The sequence below is a fragment of the Lotus japonicus genome, chromosome 1, assembly GCF_012489685.1.
Source record: "Lotus japonicus ecotype B-129 chromosome 1, LjGifu_v1.2".
NCBI lineage: Eukaryota > Viridiplantae > Streptophyta > Magnoliopsida > Fabales > Fabaceae > Lotus > Lotus japonicus.
Genome location: NC_080041.1, coordinates 60,258,772 through 60,282,684, shown reverse-complemented (window position 1 = coordinate 60,282,684; position 23,913 = coordinate 60,258,772). Strand labels below are relative to the sequence as shown.

Genomic DNA, 23,913 nt, shown 5'->3' with positions numbered 1-23,913 from the left:
ATAACTGTATTTAATAAACTAACATTAAAAACAAATTTTTAATAAAAATAATCGAGAATAAATTCTCGTGCAAGGCACGTGTATAAAACTAGTATATCTGTAAGTGAGAGTGTGAGACCAACCCCTTCTATGAGTTCTTTCTCTGCTAGGCGGCGCCCAACTTCTCCCCATCTTTCTTTTAGGTTTTATTTTTACTATTTCTTTTGCTTCTATATTAAAATATTATTATAAGAATTGGTCAATTTGAGATTTGGGCTATTAGCCCTTTTTGTCTCAGGGCCTTACGGCCTGGTGCTGTTCCGTCCCTATTCTTTAAGAAATATTTTTTTGGTAGGTATTCTTTAAGAAAGATAATAATAATAACTAATTACTATGTAAACTATTAATTATTTAATTAAAAATAAGAAGATGATAACAGTGTTTGTTTTGTTTCATCGTAAATATGGGATTCATGTGTCATGTAGTTACTTATTTATGTAATTTCATTATATAAATGTGTTCAATTCTTATTTTCATAAAATCTCAATAAAAACTACTCTTTTATTCAAATCTAAGGGTGGACCCTCAGATAATGTCATTATTCTGCAGGAAGTAGCTCATTTCATGCGAGATAAGAAGCGCCGGATGTAAGACCCCGAAATAAATAACTAGTTTATTTATTTAATTTCATTATATTAAATAATTGAGTGTTTATATTCTATTATTTTAAAGTTATTTTCCTGACTTGATTGTTATTACGAATCAAGGAAATTATTTAAATGATAATATCATTAGTCTTCTTATTTTTAATAAGCCATAACTTTTGTTTTATTCACTAAGCTCAATTCAACGCTTTGTGAGCCATCTGACAGTTGTCTTTTTCTCTCAAATGATGATAAGTACTATTGTCATTTTCTTATAATTTATACTAAGCTTATACGCATAATATGATGACGTTATTTTTGTTCTAATTGTCTCACAGTTATTCTTTAGCTCAATTTCTACTCATTTCTTGTCCATGGATCATTTTATTTTGCTCAAAATGATTCAAATTTACATTTCATTATTTCATAGAGTCTCTCATAATTTTTAGTATAGTTATATATCCATTACATATTTTTCTCTTAACTCTGTGAGCTAAATTCTTCAGTGTCTAAATCAATTTATACCGGTTTACAAAATATCTTTCCTAAATATCTAAACATCTTTATCCTCCCTCACTCACTTTGTCGACATCCCTCTCTCTCTCATTTCACTTTTTCATTTTTCTTCCTTCTTCTGCAGACCCATTCTCTACTTCTTCTTCTATATATGTTATGCCAGTCCTGATATATACACACCTTCTACAGTAAACCTCTCCATTTCCACCTTGTCCACGTAAGCATCTGTTGAGCATTTTCCATGTCAGCTTACAGGTTGGATGAGAGAGGTAAAATCAAGTTGGATGAGAGAGATTGGAAAATTGAAAGGGGGCAAACGAAATTTTGCTTGCAGCCTCTCTCTCATTAGACAGCAGCCTCTCTCTCATCTTCACCTCTAGGGTTTTCTTGCTCACCCACCGTCTCCCCCACCATTTTGCTCAGCCACCGTCGCCCCCAATAAAGCAAGTCCCCTCCGCTCGGATCGGTCTTCCACGTTGTCGCTGGGTTCGGTCCTCCCTCGTCCCATCCGCGGCTCGCCCTCACTCTCTCTTTCCCTAGTTCAGAACCACCCTTTCTCCCCCTTGAGAAACAAGGTATGATGGTGCTTGTTATTGTATCTATTTCCAATCAAAATCAACGTCTGGGCCTGATTATTTTCCCCCAAATGCATGTATTTGTTGAGAAATTTGATTTTGGTGGATTGATATGGGTTTAGAGAACCTCCCCTGAATAATTATGATATGGGTTTAGAGAACCTCCCCTGAATAAATTTTCTGTTGTATTGAATTAGTTTCATTTGGGTGATGTAAAATTTTCTTTTTATTTCTTGTGGGTATTTTTCTTTGGGTGAATTAGCTGGATTGATTTAGTTGTATTGATATGGGTTTAGAGAACCTCCCCTGCACATTTGGGTGCTGTTTTTTTTTTGTACCCATGGATTTGAACATTCCTCATTACTTTCTGGATCAATAAGTTTGTGTACATGATATCCATGCGCATCTATCACATGTTCTGATAGAGCTGCTACTGTATCTAGGCCAGAGAAACCTCCTATCAAGCATGTATATGTGAGGCACCAAGCTGGCACTAGTGAGGTTAACTAACTGTAGTTGACAGTTAGTGTTAAATAAAAGAGGATTAACTAACTGCAGTTAATGGTTAGGGTTAGGATATACTATAAATTGGAGGATTAACTTAACTCCTCAGTTAGCATTCTTCTGGTAGATAGAAATTGGTTAGAACTGATTGTGGAATCAGTTAGGGGTTTCCTTCCTTCCAGAAGTTTCTTGTTCATTCTCTGTTTTCAGTTTCTCTCAAACTAGAATCTCCATTGTTACTGGTTGAGAGCTTTGAGTCTATTGTATAGTGATTTTGTGTGAAATTGCATTACCAGTTCTAACATGTTCTGTGTCCATTAAGAGGCACTGATTTTGATTCCGCTTGTAAAATGCTCCTAGTATTTTCTTCAGAAACCATGTTTGGCACATGTGCTTTCTGAGATTCCTTATGGTGAAGACTCATACATGTCTCAATTTGCTGTTGTTCCTCCTCCCACACCAAGCCCAGCTGCATCCACTCACCCATTTATGCAAAATATGGTGAGTTTTGCTTTTGATTGGGTTTTCTCTACCATCCTGCTTCAATTAATTTTTGTTTTGTCCTCATTCAACATTCCTTTGTGTTTCCGTGGAGTTTGTTAGTTTTTAAAATAAGTCTCGTGGTACTTTCTTATTTTGCTTGAAAGTACACTTATATTTCACAAAACATGAACACCAAAATTGAACATGCATTTTCATTTTTTTTCCAGGTACGTTTTAGGCACACTTGTAAGACAAAGTGGCTTGTTAAGGTGAATAAGCATCTAACAGATGCCCAAAGGTCTCGAATTCAGAGAACCCCGTTTCACTCATTAATGGAAATGCCCGAAAAATTACGTACCAATTGCATATTGTTGTCTAACTTAGAGAGTCGGTGGGAGGAGAACCGTTTCGGTTTTAAAATACAAGATAATGTAGTGCCTTTTACTCCACTAGATGTATGTTTCTCACTAGGATTGCGTCTAGTTGGACTAAATGTGAATTACAATGGAGATGAAGATGCTGAATGCCATACCAAAGGTTTATTTAAGGGGGAAGAAATAACAGTTAAGACAATAGTTAAGCAACTAAGGAGGCATAAAAGTGATGACAAGGTTGATGACTTTTGTAGGCTATATATCCTTCTTGTGTTTGCAACGTTTTATTTCCCGCAGAGTTCAACCAGTTGTTTGTTGCGAATGTTAGATAATCTAAATTCATTGCAAGAATATAGTTGGGGTGTTGCTGTTTATGATACCTTGGTTCTAAGCTTGAGTCGTTGTGCAAAATGCTTGAATAAGTCAAAGAATAAATCAGTTGTCAGGATAACCGGTTGTGCAGCCATATTACAGGTACTTTATAGTATGTTTATTATTATTGCTAAAATTTGTTATGGTTGTTTAAAATATTTTATTTGCATTTCTTCATTTAACTAAATGATTTTCTGGTGCTGATATAGATTTGGGCTTTGGAGCACATGTTCTTGCGTGGAAGACCTATATGTACTGGTACCATACGGTCATTTCCGCGATTTTTACGTTGGCAAAATGTTGCAATGCGCAAGGATAAAATACTGAAAGCATTTGAAGACAATCGTGTAAGAATGCAATTCAGTAAATTTTAAAATTATCGGGGTAATACTATAAGAAATATTTGATTTTGTATATTCATTGACAGGTACTTGAGAAGTTGGCTGCCACAAGTGAAGAGCTACAGTATGATGTTGTGATGGAAGCAATGCAAAAGGCACCAAGCGGGTTTCCCCATAGGCACAAGCTGAATTTTTATGCGGAGAGAGAGAGACATGTAAACATCAGGTCATAGTTGCACACAAGGAGATTAAGGAAATGATATCTTTTATTCAAAATGATTTCATGATGATTAAGCAAGTTCTTCAACCAACGGTTGAGTCAAGCCCACAAACTATTAATTACACATGTGAGGATGAAGCAAACACATGGTGTGACGATAATCGTAGTTCGGCCAAAGATCATGATGAATGCCACATTGAGGAACAAAATCTGCAAGTAATATCCAACATATACACACGTCTTAAGGATGAACCAAGAAAGCGCATAGAAAGTGCAGTAACTAGATCACCTTGGACTACATATCAGAGGAGACGCAACAAGGGCAAGGAGGTTAAAGCTGGAAACTTGTAACGGTTTTTGTTAAGTTCTTTATTGAAGAGAATGTTTTAAGTAGAAAATCTTTGTTAATTAATGGGGTAACTTTGATGTACTATGTAGATGCACCATCTATGGTGGTTTTGTTATGTCCATTGAGAATAGGAGTCCTAATCCTATTCATGTGTTTTAGACATATATTTGTAGCCTTTATTAAGAGCAACTACCCGCAAAGTCAAACATTACTACCCAAGTATATGTAATTGATACTTTGTTATGTGCCACTGAGATTACAGGCTCTTAATCTACTTCAAGATTACAGGCTCTTAATCTACTTCAAAATTAAAAACATCTTTATCTATCATAATTTATTTATATCTGATTTGGTAACCAATTGTACAAATATATACCCATGTTTTGAACCTGAACTACCCATCCTTTTATAGTCAATTTCAGATTAACCTTATCCACTTAGATGACTCAAATACCACATTGTGGGACAACTATATTTCATAGGAAATGTTATATACACACCTTGAATAGTGTCCCTCTCCATTTCCACCTCTGCCACATCACAACCTGCCTGATCAGCCTCTTCTCCTTTTCTTTCTACTTCTTCTTCTGTTTATTTTCCAAAAGCTGCAGCACGCACACCTTTTCTATTTTCTTCCCACCACCATCGTGCCTCCCTCTCTCGATGGAACCAGCCCCATGCCTTCCCATTCCTCTCACCATCAACGTTTTCCTCTCCACCATGGCTGAACACACCACCATGTCCCCCTTCCTCTCACCATGGACGAACCACCATGGCAGCACCCCAACCATCATCTTCTTCTCCATTCACTTGCAGCAGCTACACAACTCCATCCCCATCACCATGCTTCTTATCTTCCACCATGAAACAACCATGGAAGCCAACCACCTCCATGGCCACTCCTCTTTTCTCATGGCCGAGTGCCACAACCACCACGAGACCACTCCTCCTCCTCATGACCGCAACAACCATGAGGAATCCAGCCTCCACCGTCCCTCCTTCTCCTTCACGCACAAGCCACAAAGAAGCCATCACAAAGCTTCTTCTTCTTTTCTCCAAGGAACCACCACCATGGATCATTTTTCTCCACCCAAAACAAAGCACCAGCCATCACCACAATCTCCTTTCCCCATGGCCAAAAGCACCATCTCCATGGAAGCAACGAAGAACAGAGGAGAACGGCATCGCCGACGCCGCCGACATCGTCAACTTCTGCCGTCGATTCCGGTGTACTCGGACCTCCGCCCACAGCGAGGTTAGTACCGTTGGAACCCTTGCGGCGTCCACAACAAAACCCATATTCCGGATCGTCGTTCCGCCACCGTCGACCGCCGCCGCTGCCGCTTTCGGGAGCTCTTTCCGGTCAACTCCGGCGATTGATGGAAAAACGGAGCATACTGCTACGATCCTTGCCATGAGGAGAGAAAACCACTATTTTCAATTTCATATTTGGGTCATTTTATTCGACGACCCCGACGACCACCGTCGACCTTCGGCTGAACTTTCTGGGCAAACCATCGACTCTTTGGGGTAACAGACAGCGTCGTTGAGTTTCTGGCCGCGAAAGGATGAAGGTACAACCTTCCTTTGTGTCTCCGGTGACAGTTCATCCGTCAACCCCATGAGCCGCAACTTTCTCTGGCGACTCTTCGCCGACAAGTTTCAGAACTTGGATTTCGTAAGCCTTCAACCTTTGTATATGTTTTAACTTCAGACAAGCAAGTTTTAAAGAAAAATAAACCCTTTCGTGGTTATTGTGAAAATCGAAGTTTAAAAGTTGATTAGTGAAGAGTTTTGATTTATTTTACAAAATGATTTAAATTTCAAAAGAGATATGTACTCTATTATTTTGTTGTAACTGTTGACTGAGAAAGAGTCGTTTATATTGCGTGTGCTTCGGGTCAATTGTCTAAAGTCGTAGTTAAGACCTTGATTTAGTGGGTGATTTCGTTAAGTGTGCTTATGAAGGGTACGAATAACGTGAGCGCTTGGCGACGAAGCCAAATAATAAAAGGAAGCAAGAAGACACGAGAAAGCAAAGATGTGATCGAAATGAAGTCACCGTTTAGGAAGAAAATTGGCTAAGGTAAGGGTAACTCAGTTTTAGCGCGTCTTTGAGTCCTGCCTGCTTTTATCGCACTGCATGCGTTTGAGATTAAGATGTTTATATTGATTGGCATTGGATTATGATTATTATGCTTGCAATGTTGTATGCTTGCTTATGTTGACTATTTCTGAGGCTTGTGCCAAATGTTTTCTGAAGGCTTCGGCCGAGTGAACTTATTGAGACGTGTGTCTCCGTTTTCTGGGAGGCTTCGACCGTTTACTGGTTTCTGTCATTACTGCTTTCTAGTGGATATGACATGGTTATTGTTGATACTTGACTTGGTTATTGGATTTGGGAGTTGTTGATTGACTTGGCATTTAGGGCTTGAACTTGAAGTGGCAATGTGGTGGTGATTGTCCCACGTGATTGTCCCGTCTTTTAAGGCGTTATAAAGTGGCGGTGTGGTGGTGATTGTCCCACGTGATCGTCCCATCTTTCGAGATGTCCTAAAGTGGTAGTGGAGTGGATATTTTCACAGGAATGTCCCGTCTTTCATGGGCGTTATTAAGTGGCATTCAGGGGAGTTCGGTTCTCCGTCTGTCCCGTCTTTCATGGGCGTTATTAAGTGGCATTCAGGGGAGTTCGGTTCTCCGTCTGTCCCGTCTTTTATGGGTGTTATTTGGTGATAGTTCAGGGGAGTCCGTTTCCCGCTCTATCCCGTCTTGCGAGACATTATTGATTGATCCATTTTGGTTGCAGCATATAGTTGCATTATAGGGCAATAATATTTGCTTCTGATGTTTTGGTTGATATATTATTTGATGTTATGTTGTTGAGGATTGTTGATGTCTGATTAAATGTTATATTGTTGAGGTTATTGTTATTTGATTTAAATATGTTATTATGTTGCTGATATCTGATTAAATCTATGTTGTTGATATCTGATTTGACCCTATGTTGTTGGATATATGTTGTCATCTATCTTGAACTAAGTTGATAGCTTATGTGCCATGTATGCACTTAAATTTGAATAGCATGATTTTCTCTTTTTACGTGGTAGTTGTATGGAGTTAACCCTTTCTATTTGCTATTTGTTGTTTGGGCGCTTAACGCTATTAGGCAATGGAGAACCCTCGATGAAGCTTGACTTCTGTACGAGTCGGAGCTGAAGACTTGAAGATTAGTGGAGGACATGAAGAGTAGAGTCGGGTTTAAGGCTAGAGCCTTGGGTTAGAGAGCTTACCGTCATTGGTTTAAGCTCAACTAATCATTTTTAGGAATTTATATTTGAGTTTCCGGGTAGGTTCCGATGCTTTGCTTTCCGGCGGTTCCTCGATGTGGAGATCGTAGGGAGTATGTCGGATTTATGGTGTCATTGCATAATAGGTTTTTTGTTGAGTTGTTTCTATTGGTCAGGTTTTGTAGTTGAGAGTATGCATGACATGTTTTGGAAATACATTTGAAAAGAAAAAAAAATATACTAGTGTTTATACATTCTTTTGGAAAATATTGCATATTTACTTTGATAGGTTACTAAAGTGACACCCGAAATTCGGGGCGTTACACCGGAGCAGGAATGTTATTTTTAAGTTGGATTTGGAGAAAGCCTATGATCAGGTGAGCTGGCCTTTTTTGGAGCGAACCCTGGTGGATTTTGGTTTCCCTCCTCCCATTGTTGCCCTGATCATGCACTGTGTCACTTCCTCCTCAATTTCTCTCCTTTGGAATGGGAACCGTCTTACGCCTTTTAGTGCGACGCGGGGTCTTCGCCAGGGTGATCCTCTTTACCCCTACCTGTTTGTGCTTTGTATGGAGCGGCTAGCCCATATGATTCATCATGAGGTGCTTCATGGGCGATGGAAGCCCGTCCAAATTAGCCAGGGAGGGCCAAGTATTTCTCATCTCTTTTTTGCTGATGATGTTTTGTTGTTTGCAAAAGCAGAGGTGGCTCAGATCAGGAACATATATCGAGTGTTGGAGGAGTTTTGTGGTGCTTCTGGGCTTAAGGTTAATCTCTCTAAGTCTCGAGCTATGGCTTCTTGGTGCGTTGATGGAGCTTTGAAGGAGCGCATTGCTGCCATTACCTCTATTCCGTTCACTGACTGCATTGGTAAATATCTTGGTTTTCCTATACATCTTGGTCGGGTTCGGAAAGAGGACTTTGGTTTTATTGTTGATCGTGTGACTGCCCGGTTAGCATCTTGGAAAGCCAACTTGTTGAATAAACTGGCTCGCATTACGCTTGCCAAATCTGTGTTATCTGCTATACCGGTTTATGTCATGCAGCTGAATTGGCTACCCCAGGCTGTGTGTGATCAGTTGGATGCGGTGGTTCGTAGGTTCATTTGGGGGAATGGTCACTCACGGGGTATACCTTTGGTTGCCTGGGACAAGGTGACTCGCCCCAAGAAGTATGGTGGATTGGGTTTGCGGAGTGCTAGAATGAATAATGTGGCCATGTTAGGCAAGCAGCTCTGGAGCTTGGTGCAACAAGAGGATAAGTTCTGGGTGAGTGTTGTTAGTGGCCATCATGGTGCAGGAGCTGAGATTCTTTTCTGTGAGTCCAGTGCTGGTTCATATCTCTGGCGTTCCATCCTGAAGGCTCGCGATTTGCTGAGAGAGGGTTTTGTGGTTCGGTTTAGGGACGACAACTCTTCTTTCTGGTACTCATGTTGGTCTCCGTTGGGGAAGTTGTGTCATATGGTGCCAGTGGTTGATATTCATGATGTGTCGTTAACCTTGAAGGATGTGTTTTTACATGGCTCTTTTAATCAGTCCTTGTTGTACACTGTCTTGCCTCCGGAAGTTAACCAGTTCCTTCTCACCTTTAAGCATGTTTTTTTCGATCCAGATACAAGAGATTGCTTAGTTTGGAACCAGAACTTGAATGGGAATTACACTGTCAAGGATGGCTTTCACTGGTTGTCTCGTCAGTATGATGGTGTTACAGGTACAGCTGGGGAGCCTTGGACAACGGTTTGGAAGACTCAAGCTCCAGAGAATATTCGCGTTTTCCTTTGGCAGATCCTTCATGATGCTCTGCCCACTCGTCTCCTTCTGTCGCAGCGTAACCTGGCGGCTTCCGCGTTGTGCCCGCTTTGTAATATGCATGATGAATCGCTTCTACACTGTCTTAGGGATTGTGCGAGTGCTCGGAGCATCTGGCGGGGTACTGGGTTTCTGCTTCCTCAAGCGTTTTTCTCTATGCATCGTTTTGGTGAGGTACTTCGTCTCTTTGATGGGTTTGGGTTGCATATTGTTTTGGCAACAGCTTGGATTATATGGAAGGAGCGATGTCGTTTCTTGTTTGCTGCAAAACCGTTGGTTGTTCACAAGGTGGTCCGCGAGGCTAGGGAGCTCTGGCTGCTTATTCCCGATGCATACCATCGGGTTGTTGCTCCACCAGAGGTGCGTTGGGTCCGCTGGCAGCCCCCTGGGGAGGGGTGTGTTGCGCTTAATACTGATGGCAGTTCGCTGGGGAACCCAGGGGCAGCAGGTTTTGGCGGCCTTGTGCGGAGTGTGGACGGGAATTGGCTCTTGGGGTTTGCAGGGCATGTTGGTGAGGCTGATAGCTTGTGTGCGGAGTTGTTAGCTATCTTCCACGGCTTGACAGTTTGCTGGGATCGTGGGTACCGTTTAGTGGATCTTTTCTCTGATTCCTTGGTTGCTCTGGGTTTGATTGGCGGGTGCCACCCCGTTTTTCATCGGTATGCGGCCGTGATTGGGCAGATCAAAGCTCTGCTCAGGCGTCAGTGGCAAGTGCGGTGCTGTCATATTCTTCGTGAGGGAAATGCTGTGGCGGATTTCCTCGCCAAGTTTGGGGCAACTTCTGATTTTGAGCTGTCAGTTTGGGATTCTCCTGTGACGGGTACTGTGCCTCTGTTGAGGGCTGACCAAATGGGCACTTTGTTCATGAGGGTCTAGTTTCTTTGGTTTGTTTCTCTTTGTAAGCGTTTGTTATCAAAAAAAAAAATCTAAGGGTGGAGACTTCATACATATTTTTATTTATTTTTTGAGTTTTTCACCGTCCCACCTTGGACTCATGTTGCAACACTTTTTTTTGATCCTTCGGAAAACTACAGAAAAAAACAACTACAACGAGCTTAAACGGTCCCTCAAAATAAGGACCTCTAACTCCCAGGGCGGAGAATCCAGCGAGCACTCAAGATCCAGCGGCGAAGACGCTCCTCTTTTGGCCAACCAGTCTGCTGGCGCATTACAATCTCTGCCAACATATGACAAGGAAACCACCCACCTCCTTTGGAGCAACTCTCGTATATCACCTAGGATGGGGAGAAGCTGACATTTTTCCTCATCTCCTAGTGCTTGCAGCAAATTTCTGCAATCAACATTGCAAACGACCTGTCTATAGCCCCTGTCCCACACAAAGTGCAGACCTCTTTCAAGAGCAATTGCTTCAGCCATGAAAGCACTTCCTCCAATCTTGTACCCGTGAAAGCCACCTTGCCACAACCCCTGAGAATCACGCACGATTCCTCCCCAACCCATGCACCTGGGGTCCAATCGGAAGCTACCATCAACGCACCATCAACGCACAAAGACACACTGCCCTCTGACGGCCGTCCCCACCTTGCCGCCATCCGCACCTCATCTGCAATCTCGTCGCTGCCGTCCAAGAACCTCGCCATCTCGTCATGCTCGTGACAGATGCGTCTCCACGCTTCATTTACTGGCAATGGATTCTCCTCAAACACCATGTTGCACCTCAACTTCCAAATTCCCCAAACACCAGCCAAAAACTGCAAACCGTTCCTCCCTTGAGCGTGGCGACGAACCCAATCTCCACAATCATATATCATAAAACCCGGCCAAGCCATCACCCCCACTCTCATCCAGATTTCCCGAGAATGGGGGCAATCCCTCAGGCAATGAAGGGCGTCCTCCTCTGTCGCCGAACATCGAGAGCAATTTGGTGTCGCTGTCATGTTGCAGCGATATCTGTACGCGTTCGTTTGGATTGATTGATGCAGAACCAACCAGACAAAAAAGCGAACACGTTCCGGAACCTTCAAGCTCCACACCCACCTCCAGTCTCCAGCGACCGCCAAAGGATACTTCAACCTATGTAACCATTGGTAAGCTTCCTTCACAGAGTAACAACCTGTCTCGCCTTTGTCCCAAATCCACACATCACGCCTACTGTGGCTGATCCGTGGCTCTATGTTATGCAACTGCTGAACAAACTCTGGCGGAATTAAAGTATAAACATTGCCAAGGTTCCAATTTCCATTCGAAATTACATCACGCAAGGATAACTGAACGTCATGCATATCCACATACAGAACCTTCCTCGCCAGCGCTCCATCTCCGCTCCAATCGCCATACCAGAGAGATGTTTCGCCGTTTCCGAGTCGAAACTTGAATCCCTCCTTTAATTGGTCACGCGCCTTGAGAATCCCCTTCCAAATTGGGGAGTCCGTTGCTTTTGGTTCAACCTGCAAAACAGAAGAGTTACGCAAATACTTATGCTTCATGGCCTCCACCCATAGCTTACGGGGCTTGTGTAAAATACTCCAAATTGCTTTGCCTAATAGAGCTGTATTCGCCAGATTAGTGTCTCTGATGGCGATGCCACCTTGCTCCTTAGTCTCTATTACTTTATTCCAACCAACAAGGTTCCAACCCCGTGAGCCCGCCCTGCTAGCCCAAATGAAAGATCGCATGATTTTATTTATGCGGTTGGTTACACAGCGAGGAAGATAAAAGACCTGCATAGTGTAGGTTGGGATGGAGGCAATAACAGATTTCGCCAAACAAACTCTTCCTGCCAAGTTCAGCATACTTGATCTCCAAGTGCCAAGCTTTCTCTGGATATTCTCAATCAAGAAATCAAAGCTCCTCCTCTGACTGCGCCCCCCTCTCAGTGGAAAGCCCAAATATTTTCCCAAATCCTTCACAAACGGGATGGGAGCAATACTTGAGATCTCCGCCTTGACCTCTGCACTAACCCCCTTAGATGTGATGGCTTTAGATTTCTGGAGGTTAATCTTAAGTCCTGAGCTGTCACAAAAGGATTTCATGGTGGCCGCCAGAAGATTCACCTGATCTGATGTCGCCTGGCAAAACAACAGCACATCATCAGCAAAGAAAAGATGAGAGATTGGGGGACCTCCTTGGGAAATTCTCACCGGCTTCCACTCCCCATTATCAACCAGGTTATGAATCAAAACGGATAAACGCTCCATACAAAGCACAAACAAGTATGGCGATAAAGGGTCCCCTTGTCTGAGCCCCCTGTCGGGCTTGAATTTCGGAAGCCTAGACCCATTCCACATAATTGAGATGTGAGAAGATGACACACAACTCATAATGAGGCGAACAATCATACTAGGGAAGCCATAGAGCACCAAAGTTTCCTCCAGAAAAGCCCACGAGACACTGTCATACGCCTTCTCCAAATCAATTTTAAAAGCAAGGGTACCTTTCTTAGCTTTAGACTTGTGCATGTGGTGTATAATCTCTTGAGCCAAGAAAGCATTGTCAGTCGTCCCTCGCCCCGGAATGAAGCTATTTTGCATTGGCCCAACCAGGGTATTGAGGAAGGGTCTGAGCCTGTTAAGTAACACCTTAGTGATGAGCTTATAGGTGACGTTACACAAGCTTATGGGGCGAAACTCCTTGACTCCCGTCGGGTGATCTACTTTTGGGATGAGCACCAAGAGGATCTCCATCACCTCTTCCCTCACCACCTTCCCCTCAAAAGCTTCGCGAACAAAGCTCCATAGGTTATCTCCCACATGATTCCAATACTTCTTATAGAAGAAGGGTTGGAAGCCATTTGGCCCCGGAGCTGAGAATGACTTTATCCCCATCAACGCCTCCTTGACTTCCGCCTTGGTCACTGGTTGAATCAACTCAAATTTCGCCTCCGCTTGTAGGCTAGGGAAACGGTCGTGGCTAAGAACAGCACCCTGGGTGTGCAAAGGCGCTGCAAAAAGGTTAACAAAGAAGCTTTGTACCTCATGCTTGAGAATCTCCGCATCTGAGCACCAGCTACCATCCCCAATTTTAAGCCGGTGAATGTGGTTCCGCTTTCTTCTAATGACGGTTTGAGTATGAAAATATGCTGTGTTACGATCTCCATATTGAACCCTGTTTTCCCTAGACTTCTGGAACCACAAAAGCTCCTCCTGCTTCAGAATACTTTTGTACTCCCTCTGGAGATCAGCTTCAAATAGGACAAGGTCTGAGGTTACTAGAGAATCCAGCTCCCTTTGGACTCCCCTAAGCCGCGCCTCCACGTGTCTCTTCCTTCTAAAGATGTTTCCAAAGACCTCCTTGTTGAAATCTTGGGATGCCTCCCTTACTCTATCGAGTTTAATGATAATGTCCTCATCTCCAGATCTCCAAGCATTCTCCACCACCACTTCAAACTGAGAGTGGTCGGACCAAGCTGCATTGAAGCGGAAGGGACGGTCCAGCATCTGACTCCTAATAGGGCCACAATGAAGGAGCAAAGGATTGTGATCTGAATGAACTCTATTCAACACCTCCACAAACGCATCCTGAAACTCCACTCTCCAATCTGCATCTCCCACTGCTCTATCCAAACGCTTGGATAGTATGATTCTGTTGTTCACTCTCCGGGACCAAGTAAACTGTCTCCCCACAGCTCCCAGGTCAATGAGGTTGCATCTTTCCAGCACTGAAGCAAAGAACTACGCCCTGTTAAGGTGAAAGTCTCCACCCCGAACCTCCGAAGGGAGAGTAATCTCATTAAAATCCCCTAAGAGGAGCCAAGGAAGGACTATGGTGTCTCACAGATTGATTAGATGGTTCCACAAGAACTCTCTCTGGGCCGGAATGGGGGAAGCATACACCGCACTACAGACCCAAGAGAGGTTCTCTTTCCAAATCTCAAATGTAACTATCTGTTGATGGGACTCCACCAGGCGGAAAGACATATTTGTTTTCTTATTCGCAAGTACCCAGATGCCACCACTGAAACCTCTTGCTTCCTCTATGAAGATGGGCAAAAAGTCCAAGGAGTCCCAAAATCTCTTCAATCTTTTGAACTGGCACTTGGTCTCTAGTAGGATCACCACATCAGGCTTCTTGCTGTGGATAAAATCCTTCATAGCAAGCTTCCCATGATCATGCATTGCACCTCTAATATTCCAAGAAAAAATTTTAAATTCTTCAAAACCAATCATTAAAACAATTTTATTACTGGTGGGAATACTTCCCTGGGACCCCGCCTCAATTATTTTGCTGGTCATTGAGAGCGGTTGAGATTTTGTTCTGACCATCCTCTGCTTCCGTTGTAGCATTAAGCTGATTCAATTCATTAAATGCAACCATAGTCAGCTCCATGACATCATTTCCTGTATCAGGTTGACTACGAATTTGTAACTGATTATGATACTTATTTTTAAGTTGCAACACTAAATATATATATGATACTTATTTTTAAATTGCTAATAGTAATTCAGTTTACAATAATTAGCCACCATTATTAAAAAGTTAATTAAAATTAAGTATAATGAAAAGAGGTATAAGGTACTTCAAACCAATATTTGCTACAAATTATTTCATCATTGAGAATAGTCTTTGGTTTTCCTTTAATATTGCCAAGCTTGCTACAAATATATTATACATGTGGAAATTTGAATTTTTTTAAGCAACATATCATTTGGTCTTTAGTCACCCCCACAATTATATTCTGGCTCCGCCCCTGGCGGTGGCACGTCGGAGGAGTGAGTGACGACGTCGATGGTACAACGGAGGTTTCCGAGCGGCTGGGCAAGGGGTGGCTGCGAAAACTTGTTTGACAAATTGTTTCTACCAATATCGTTTTTGATTAGTTTACAAATTTTCGTAAAAAATATTAGTTTATAAATATTTTAGTTCATCAAAATAGAAGGCGTAAATAGCCAACTTGGTCCCTGAAAGTGTCAGCTGCCTTCAACTTCGTCCCTAAACTTGCAAAATGGCGCTCGTGGTCCCTGAAAGTGACATTTCTCCTTCATCAGAGGTCCATGAGTTAAAAAAACCTCACGCCGTTAACGGAAAAGTGACGTGGCGTATTTTTTTTGAAAAGCAACAACTGACGTGACATGTGAATGTAAGGAATGTTTGTAAATAGTTCAATTTAGTCCTTGAAAGTTGAGAAAATTTTAAAAACTTCAATTTAGTCCCTATGATTGAAAAGAATTATTTTTCTCCCCCATCTTCCTCTACCTCTCCCAGCCACCATCATCCTCTCTCCATCTCCATCTTCTTCATCCTTCTTCTTCTTCTTCCCACCCTCATCCCCTCCCTCTCACACTCTCTCTCACCCCAACCCTTTTTCCTTCCAAAAATCAAATCCTTCAACCCAAAATCACAAAATCAAGAAATAAACTTGAACCCATAAATTTAACCCTCTTTGAGAATCATTTCCATTGCCATCAAACTCACTGCCCAATTAGGTAATGCCAGTATTGTTGAACAAGTCAAAGTTATACCAGCAAGAACGGTGTACCTTCCCTCCACTGCTTGAACAAGTCCTTTTTCAGCAAATAAAACCTTGGAAAGGTACCAAAACACATTTAACATAGGCATGAGTGCCAAAACTAACAAAAAATCAAACACGCAAACAAAATATTGAACTAACCTAGTTGGAATGACATGAATTGGATGCATCAAATTTTTTTTGCAAAATCGCTTTCAGGTGGCATCTAAGGATTTCAAATTGAGTTTCTTTGAATTCTGCAATTGGTGGACAAATCCTGAAGTGGACAATTTCAGCAATGAGGATCAGTAGTGAAAATAGAAACAAAACCTGAAGTGTACAATTTCAGTGAGTAGAGCTCAGAATCATAGCTGTGAGATCGCGATTCAACTAGATCTGGAACAAAATCAAGCAATGGAGATTCGTCAGTCATCAGAGAAGAACACGAAAATATGTTCTAGCAACTTAGAACTGAGGTAGGGATGTAGTAGGAACCCTAGAAGGAGAACTAGTCAATGGTGGAAACGAAGGTTTTGGCTTCGATGAACAGGATTTGGGGTGAGGAAGAGCGTGAGAGGGAGGCGATGAGGGTGGGGGGAAGAAGAAGAAGGATGAAGAAAATGGAGATGGAGAGATGGTGATGGTAGTGGGGAGAGGTAGAGGAAGATGGGGAGAAAAAGAATTATTTTCAACCATAGGGACTAAATTGAAGTTTTTAAAACTTTCTAAACTTTCAAGGACTATATTGAACCATTCCCAAACATTCCTTATGTTCAAATGTCACGTCAGCTGTTGCTTCCATTAACGGCGTGAGAATTTTTTAACCCAAGGACCTCTGATGAAGGAGAAATGACACATTCAGGGACCACGGGCGTCATTTTAAAAGTTTAGGGACGAAGTTGAAGGCGGCTGACACTTTCAGGGACCAAGTTGGCTATTTACCCAAAATAGAAGTGTTTGGAAAATAAACTTATCTTCACAATTATACCGTTTTTTTTTTTCCATTTTAACCTACAAGTTTTAGTAAAGTTCTTCCTTTAACCTCTAGTCCTCTACCCTCTAATCAACTGTCTATTATTTTAGGAGAACATAAAAAATATATTTAAATGATGAATTTAATGGTAATGCACCTTCAGTGTAAATATTTCTTACTCATGCACCTAATAATATGTTGTCAAATCAGAAAATATGATTTTAATTTAATTAAAATAAAAAGGGACATAAATGCATTTAATATGTGACATGACATTCAGTTATCGGACGTCTGTGTAAAAATGTTTTACACTGACAGTGTATAACTATTAAACTCATTTTGAATTATTTGATTTTGTTACCGTTAATTATTTGATCTTTAAACAAAAACTAAGCGTTCAAAAAAAAGTTAACTTCGAAAAATTAAACTAAAATTACTTAGAAGTATTTGACTAAAAAGCAAAGATAGAATTTACATAAATAAGTCATATAATTACTTTTATACTATCATTTTAAATTTGCAGTGCACCCCATTTTAATTAGAGATGTCGTTAAATATCCAGTGCAAGAATTATGCAACCCATAAGTTTATAGTCCAATCTTAGCTCAAGCAAAATTGTTTCGGTGAGGAAAACTAGTCTAAACTCCTAAAATAATCTTATTCCAAGAATTTTTTTTATCGGGGATTCATTTTTACACACCCAAAAAGAACCAAGAGGCCACTCACATAATTTAATTACTTGTTGTTACACACCTTAGATGGAGACCAATTTCTGATGATGTAATTCTAAACAAACCCGTCTTCTTATTTTGAGTTTAAATTGATTCATTGTTAGCGTAAAGTTCAAGGAAAAAGAAAAAAAAAGTCATTTTTTGTCTAATATGTAAACAGAAAAAGGAGTTAAATTGAATGGATGAAGTCTCTGTGACCCAGTTTATGCATCATCGCTTCCTATGGGAATGTGGTAACAAAATGAAGGGATCCCATATTTACCCCCTTATTTTACGTATTACATAAAACTCAATAAACAATTTGAAACCAAACAAAGAATATTTTACCTCTTAAGGGGAAAATTTGCCATTCAGTATCATTGTACAAAATATGGTGTGGAAAGCAGTTGACTATCATAGAACTATAGCTATGGCCTATGGGAACTTGAAACGATGTAAGACCAACAAAAAATAACCTGAATAACGAGGGTAAGGCTACAAATGAGTGGAAGCAAAGATAATAAAATTGGTAGGAATGGGAAAAATGACTCTGATGGAAGATACACTTTTATACACTTCAAATTAAAATGTTGCAATAGACAAATACCTTATTCTATACGGTCTTCAGCAGATGGTTCTAATTTTGTAATATTATTTTCACTCCCTACTGGACTCTCAGACATTTCTTGCTGCCGGTCATGACTCTTGTTTTCATCTACACTCTCTTTCTTAGCATCTTCATCATATCTGTCAGAAGGTTCATTATTATCTGATCCGCAAGACCCCGGTTGAAGTGCCAGAGAATCTGATACTACTTGGTCAGGCATATAATTGGCTACTAAATCATCTTTAGTTGATCCTTCAGCTTCTATCTCTGGCTTCTGATCACAAGAAACTAGCTCATTTCCCGGGATTGACGATCCCACTTCAGAGCTTTGCAATTCTTCCTCCATATTTTGATCCTTGTTATCATGTTCATCGTTAGCTGATTCTTCAGCTTCAATCTCTGGCTTTTGATCACTAGAAACTAGTTCATTTCCCGGGATTGACGATCCCACTTCAGAGCTTTGCAATTCTTCCTCCATCTTCTGATCCTCGTTATCATGTTCATCGTTAACTGATTCTTCAGCTTCAATCTCTGGCTTCTGATCACTAGAAACTATTTCATTTCCCGGGATTGGTGTCGCCACTTCAGAGTTTTGCCATTCTTCCTCCATCTTTTGATCCCCATTATCATGTTCATCTTTAATTGATTCTTCAGCCTCTATCTCTGGCTTTTGACTACAAGAAACTAGTTCATTTCCTGGGGTTGATGTCCCCACTTCAGAGCTTTGCAATTCTTGCTCCATCACTCGATCCTCGTTATCATGTTCATCTTTAATTGATTCTTCAGCTTTTGTTTCTGGCTTCTGGCCACAAGAAACTTGTTCATTTCCTGGGATTGATGTCCCCACTTCAGAGCTTTGCAATTCTTCCTCCATCTCTCGATCCTCATTATCATGTTCATCTTTAATTGATTCTTCAGCTTCTATCTCTGGGTTCTTATCACAGGAAACTAGTTCATTTCCTGGGATGGCTGTCGCCACTTCAGAGCTTTGAAATTCTTCCTCCATCTTTTGATACTCGTTATCATATGTCTCGTTAGAACCAGGACTGGTTTGGTCATGTTTCTCTTTGACATCATCTAGATATTCATCAACTTTTAGCTCCTTTTCTCTATTGAGGGATTTCAAAACAGAAAATTCTTGAAACTCAACACTTCCAATAGAACCTTCCCTATCTGATGAGCTTTCAACCAGGCTAGGATCTTTGCCTTCAGCAGCATGTTCTGTTCTTGATTCATCTCCATCTTCAGTTTTAGAGACAGGAAAAGACTGAAAAGCATCCCAATCATCTTCACTGACTTCATCTTCTTCCTTGTCATTTTCATCTGTTCGCATCACAGGAGCTGCTGAAACAGTACGTTTCTCTTCATTTGGTCCTGATGACTGCGGCATTTTTATGTCCAAAACTGGTACTTTTAGTTCTAGTGGGTTTTTATCTTGTGTTACAGAAGCTCGGATTACCCCCTGCATAAAGAGGTACAGAAGCAATATACAACGGAAAATTAACTTAGAAATTATAGTGGGAGCTTTGTATTTATATGGATAGAAAAAGGAATTAGCCATTTTCTAAAATTCAATCTCCATTAGTTATTCAAGAGGCCAATTAGTAATTGTGAAAAAACATAAAATGATATGCTAATTGAGCAAAATAAAAGTCAATTATAAGCCGATGTATATACTACATATTAGCCACGCAGAAAAGTACCTGAAGTTGCTGGCGGTGTAGCGGAGGCATTGAGAGTAAAACATCCTTGAAATGATTGGCTGATGAAGGAATTTGAGCAAGGCGAGAAACAAGCTTAATAGCTGTGTTTCTTAAATCACTGACATCCTGTTGTATGTTTGCACGATCAAAAGAATGTATAACTAAGTTAAGAAGAACTAACTTCAGCAATAGAAGATCTCAGTTTATATTACCTGAGAGAATCCATCTCCTGTTGACAAGAAAATCATAACAATGGCCTCCAGAAGTAGGTTCATAAAACTTCTCTGGCAGTCATTATCTTTAGATAGCGTTTGTAACAACACCATGAGACTCAAGCATTCACTTGCAATGTTCACAGATTCTCTTGTTATAGTATTCTGCAATCAATAAAAATTTAGAATCCTTTAGCTACACACTTTAAATGAGCAAATAATATGTACTAAGAATAATATTAATTGCACTAATGGCAAAAATGAAAATGTGGTCCATACCTTTAGCATTCTGTGAATCAAAGTGAAAATATCGCTAATTAGCTCCCCAACAAGAAACATAAAGAAAGAGTTATCTTCTGTATTTACACCTCTTTGAATCCTGGCTTTAAGAAATTGCAAGCCTATTACTTGAACCTGTCAAAAACTCTGGTCATTTGTATTCCTTTCTGGGTAAATGCCATGTATGATCTTTATAATATTCACTTACCTGCATATTTGAATAACTAATTACAGCTTGGATACATCGAAGACAACATCTCAGTGCACGGATGGATATGCTTGCTTCGCATTCGACATATTTACTATCAAGAGACAGTTTGGCAATTGATATGATTTGTTCAAGAGAAAATGCAAGCTTCGTATGTATTAGTTTCTGTTTGTTGAAACTTTTAACCTCCTGCAAATGGAATCCCTCAATGCAGTCTTTAGTCAGAGAAGCAACCACACTCAGACAAGTTTCAAACATTTCTCTTAGAGGGAGAATGCTATCACCATGCCCAGCCTCATCTACATAACAAATATGAGTAAAGATTCATCAGTTGCGCTGTTGAATGCATCAAATTTGATTGTCCGCCCCAATTCTAATATCATGAACCTTGTGGGACTCATGTTGTTTCCCGACAAAAATATGGCAACATTACATCGACTAAATTAAAACAAGAAAAAAAACATAAAGAGCAAAATCAACAAGGAATACATATCAAATATAGTTATGCAGAATGCATACTAGCAATTCACAAGGAAACAAGGATGAATATGGATCAAACTAGTTCTGATTTAAAGGGCTTACCGTCAATTATTTTCTTTAATAAAGGACTTGTGCAGTTGACGATTTCAATGGCTTCTGACAAGTATACCTCAGTTGAAGCATCCCTAACGCACTTGTAGCCAATTAAGACTAATGCCAGAACCACGGATTTTGAATGCTTATGCATCTTAAGTAATCATAATAGGAACAAATTAGCAATTTAGATCATATTTTAGAATAAAAAAGACAGACAAATTTAAGATAAAAGTTTTGTACAGAGATTTCAATGAATACAAAATTATAAATGTGGACAAAAAGATAGCCACTTAGATGCAAATGAATTATCAAGAATCATACAGAATTGACACACCTTGGTCTCAATACGGTTAATAATAGCCTTTGTTGTGCTACATATTAAATGCATCACATTTACTTCACAGTTTATTGTGTCAGTACTGGACAACAGAAATAAGGAACTATTTAGCAGAGTATATATATCCCATACAAAATGCCCATCAGATAACTGAAACTATATTAAATTATCAGTCACAGGAAATAAATTACCTTTGAAACACTTTAAAAAGGTAGTGCAAACAAAGTTCCAATGTTATCAAGTCAAAACTTTCACAATTGAAAATTTCTTGTGGGCAGTTCCGCGCAACCTGTAGGGAAAATAATTTAAACAACTTCCCATGTCTCGAAAGGAAGAAGGCAAAACAAAATTGGCCAAAGCGGCAAAAAGCTCACTAGATTAACATGCCACTCAAGAATAAATCTTGCCTTACTAGGAACAAGGTACTTTTTAAGTGTTTTCATAAATTTACCATAAATAGGAGACAAAATACAAAGCAGAGTCACAATCAAGAAATCAATTTATCTGTCTACCTGTGATAAAATGGACATCGCAAGACTACTCCAACAATTATCCATGTATGTCGAATATGAAAGAATCTGCATCCATTAAACATAAGGAATATAAGGATACTTTTTATGACCATTCCATATAATGTGCATTTAACCATGAGCAAAGAAATTATCATTAATTAAAATTAATTAAAACAAGGACATTTTTGCACTCCAATCTCCTTGTATACAGTATACAGTATTTGATTAACAGCGATATACTGACATAAGGCAGGTGTGTCATCAATCCTTTCTTCCATTAAACAGTCAAACATCTAATCTGAACCAGTAAAGACCACAAAAAAGGGAACAATTGTCTATCATTTATGTCAGAATATAAGTAGATTTGAAGCTCCAGGTCCTCCAAATTCAGAGCTACCCATGTGGCTTTCAATACGATATTGTAGTTCCAAATATGTATTAATTGTCTTTTTCTAAAATGAAATATGCATTAATTGTTGTACGGAAGAGAACAGAAGAAGCTAATATTTCCCAATTTATGCATCACCAATTCATAAATAGAATTGAATATCTAACATGCACGTCAGGAATATGTGCACACTCTGTGTCAAGGACCAACTCTCATAAAGGTAAAAATCTGTTATATTAATGGGGCTTGATTGAGAAGACTTCATAAACTACAAAAATTAAAAAGCTGTGTCTTGGACCTATGTCAAAGAATAACATAAGAATCAACACCCACCAGCAGCAGTTCTCTGCAAATATCCACGGTAAGTAGTCCTGCTTCGAAAAATCTTTCAGAAGAAAGAAATTGAAACATAGGTAGTACAATTTCATATAATTTCACGCCTGAGGGTTTCACTTCATTACTCGGTGAGTTCGCACCATGCTTAGCATTAGCAAAATCCAGCTGTATAATACGTCGGTAAAGGATAGGATGCTGTGACTGAAATAGACCAAGAAGAGAAAAGCCCCACAAGAACTTAAAATCTTCAAACTTCAATTCAACCATGCTATATTGACATGAAGTGACACCATGTTTTTCAGCATTTGAAGCTAAGGCTTTCGGGTAATCATTTCCTTCAGAATTCACAGGAACTGCGTCAAGTGCAAGTGCTTGCAAAATTACAGGCCAAGATTCATCTAAGCATGGACGTAACTTAGAAGAAACAATGGGTGACTGCAGTCCATCAAGGAACATATTCCACTGCAAGAAAGGTGCAACTAGAATGAGAAGGTAACCATGAAGATATAAACAGTTTCATATTCATCCAGGTTTCATCTCCTAGATGAAAGTATGGACTCATGAATAACGGGTAAGTTCAAATTCAGGCTTACCTTCCTCTTTGGGCTCAGGCACAAGCACATAAAACTATAATCCTTCAGTGTATGGAGCCAGAACTTCCCCAGAATACTTGAGCTCTTTTGGAATAATGGTAATAATGCCAGGTACTCATCTGGAACACCATCTTGGTGCTTCCTCATGGATGCATATATATAACACTTGAGAGAAGCATGAGCAGCCAGAAGTCTTATTTTGATCTAAAACATGAATCATAAATAAGACAAAAGAGCGAGATATAAAGTATTCAAAAACTTAACAAGAACATTAACAATTCAAGTCACATGCCTTGCTTGTGACCCATTCTGCAAATGAAGGATAATAAATGTCCTCGAAGTCATTCAATGGGCGTGAAATTAATGAGAACATGCGCCTGACCACCGCTTGGTCTCCACTGATCATTCCACTTGTCAGTATCTGAAATTTTACATATTACTGAGTTAAATTGTATTCAATTTAATATTTGAGGAACTTCACAAAGATATTTTCAAATACATGAGATATATTTAGAGGCAAAGCCCACAACTTCATTTATAAAAGTGATAAGTAATTTTTAAGGGTTTTACAAAAACGCAAAAATAAATCGATTTTGATAGAAATCCAAATCCTATGATGGG

The 23,913-nt window shown here is 40.1% G+C and overlaps 3 protein-coding genes across 6 annotated transcripts; 1 reads left to right on the top strand and 2 right to left on the bottom strand.

The window, feature by feature from the left end:
* Positions 1-1,218: 1,218 nt before the first annotated feature.
* On the top strand, positions 1,219-4,653 carry LOC130734714 (uncharacterized). 4 transcript variants are annotated; one of them, XM_057587200.1, is made up of 5 exons: positions 1,219-1,714; positions 2,591-2,719; positions 2,929-3,549; positions 3,657-3,794; positions 3,875-4,653. In XM_057587200.1, exons 2-5 carry the CDS (start codon positions 2,645-2,647, stop codon positions 4,019-4,021), a joined length of 981 nt encoding a protein of 326 aa, XP_057443183.1. In that variant the 5' UTR covers positions 1,219-1,714; positions 2,591-2,644; the 3' UTR covers positions 4,022-4,653. The 4 variants fall into 4 exon arrangements, with proteins under 4 accessions (XP_057443183.1, XP_057443184.1, XP_057443182.1 ...); XM_057587201.1 differs by having other exon boundaries at positions 2,579-2,719; XM_057587199.1 differs by having other exon boundaries at positions 1,219-2,719.
* Positions 4,654-10,723: 6,070 nt separating this feature from the next.
* LOC130740498 (uncharacterized) lies at positions 10,724-16,291 on the bottom strand. The gene is made up of 5 exons (XM_057593135.1): positions 16,189-16,291; positions 15,788-15,979; positions 14,672-14,749; positions 14,374-14,562; positions 10,724-14,070 (listed from the first exon to the last, which is right to left on the bottom strand). Exons 1-5 carry the CDS (start codon positions 16,289-16,291, stop codon positions 10,724-10,726), a joined length of 3,909 nt encoding a protein of 1,302 aa, XP_057449118.1.
* A 1,706-nt stretch (positions 16,292-17,997) lies between these two features.
* On the bottom strand, positions 17,998-23,718 carry LOC130734655 (protein SWEETIE-like). The gene is made up of 12 exons (XM_057587168.1): positions 23,585-23,718; positions 23,293-23,496; positions 22,697-23,161; positions 21,976-22,041; positions 21,655-21,752; positions 21,461-21,545; positions 21,133-21,277; positions 20,551-20,849; positions 20,343-20,477; positions 20,064-20,228; positions 19,852-19,977; positions 17,998-19,610 (listed from the first exon to the last, which is right to left on the bottom strand). The coding sequence occupies exons 1-12, from the start codon at positions 23,696-23,698 to the stop codon at positions 18,150-18,152; spliced, it is 3,363 nt and encodes a 1,120-aa protein (XP_057443151.1). The 5' UTR covers positions 23,699-23,718; the 3' UTR covers positions 17,998-18,149.
* Positions 23,719-23,913: the final 195 nt, after the last annotated feature.

Excerpts from the sequence above, each read along its gene's own strand:
- LOC130740498 (XM_057593135.1), bottom strand. The coding sequence starts at position 16,291 with ATGACTGACGAATCTCCATTGCTTGATTTTGTTCCAGATCTAGTTGAA. Across the intron at positions 15,980-16,188 it reads ACTGAAATTGTACACTTCAG|TTTTGGCACTCATGCCTATG; the intron begins GTTTTGTTTCTA and ends ATTTTTTGTTAG. Across the intron at positions 14,750-15,787 it reads GGAAATGATTCTCAAAGAGG|GAAATGATGTCATGGAGCTG; the intron begins GTTAAATTTATG and ends AACCTGATACAG.
- LOC130734714 (XM_057587200.1), top strand. The coding sequence starts at position 2,645 with ATGTCTCAATTTGCTGTTGTTCCTCCTCCCACACCAAGCCCAGCTGCA. Across the intron at positions 3,550-3,656 it reads GTTGTGCAGCCATATTACAG|ATTTGGGCTTTGGAGCACAT; the intron begins GTACTTTATAGT and ends GTGCTGATATAG. Across the intron at positions 3,795-3,874 it reads AAGCATTTGAAGACAATCGT|GTACTTGAGAAGTTGGCTGC; the intron begins GTAAGAATGCAA and ends ATTCATTGACAG.
- LOC130734655 (XM_057587168.1), bottom strand. The coding sequence starts at position 23,698 with ATGATCAGTGGAGACCAAGCGGTGGTCAGGCGCATGTTCTCATTAATT. Across the intron at positions 23,497-23,584 it reads CAGAATGGGTCACAAGCAAG|ATCAAAATAAGACTTCTGGC; the intron begins GCATGTGACTTG and ends TTCATGTTTTAG. Across the intron at positions 20,850-21,132 it reads ATTAAAGAAAATAATTGACG|ATGAGGCTGGGCATGGTGAT; the intron begins GTAAGCCCTTTA and ends TTTGTTATGTAG.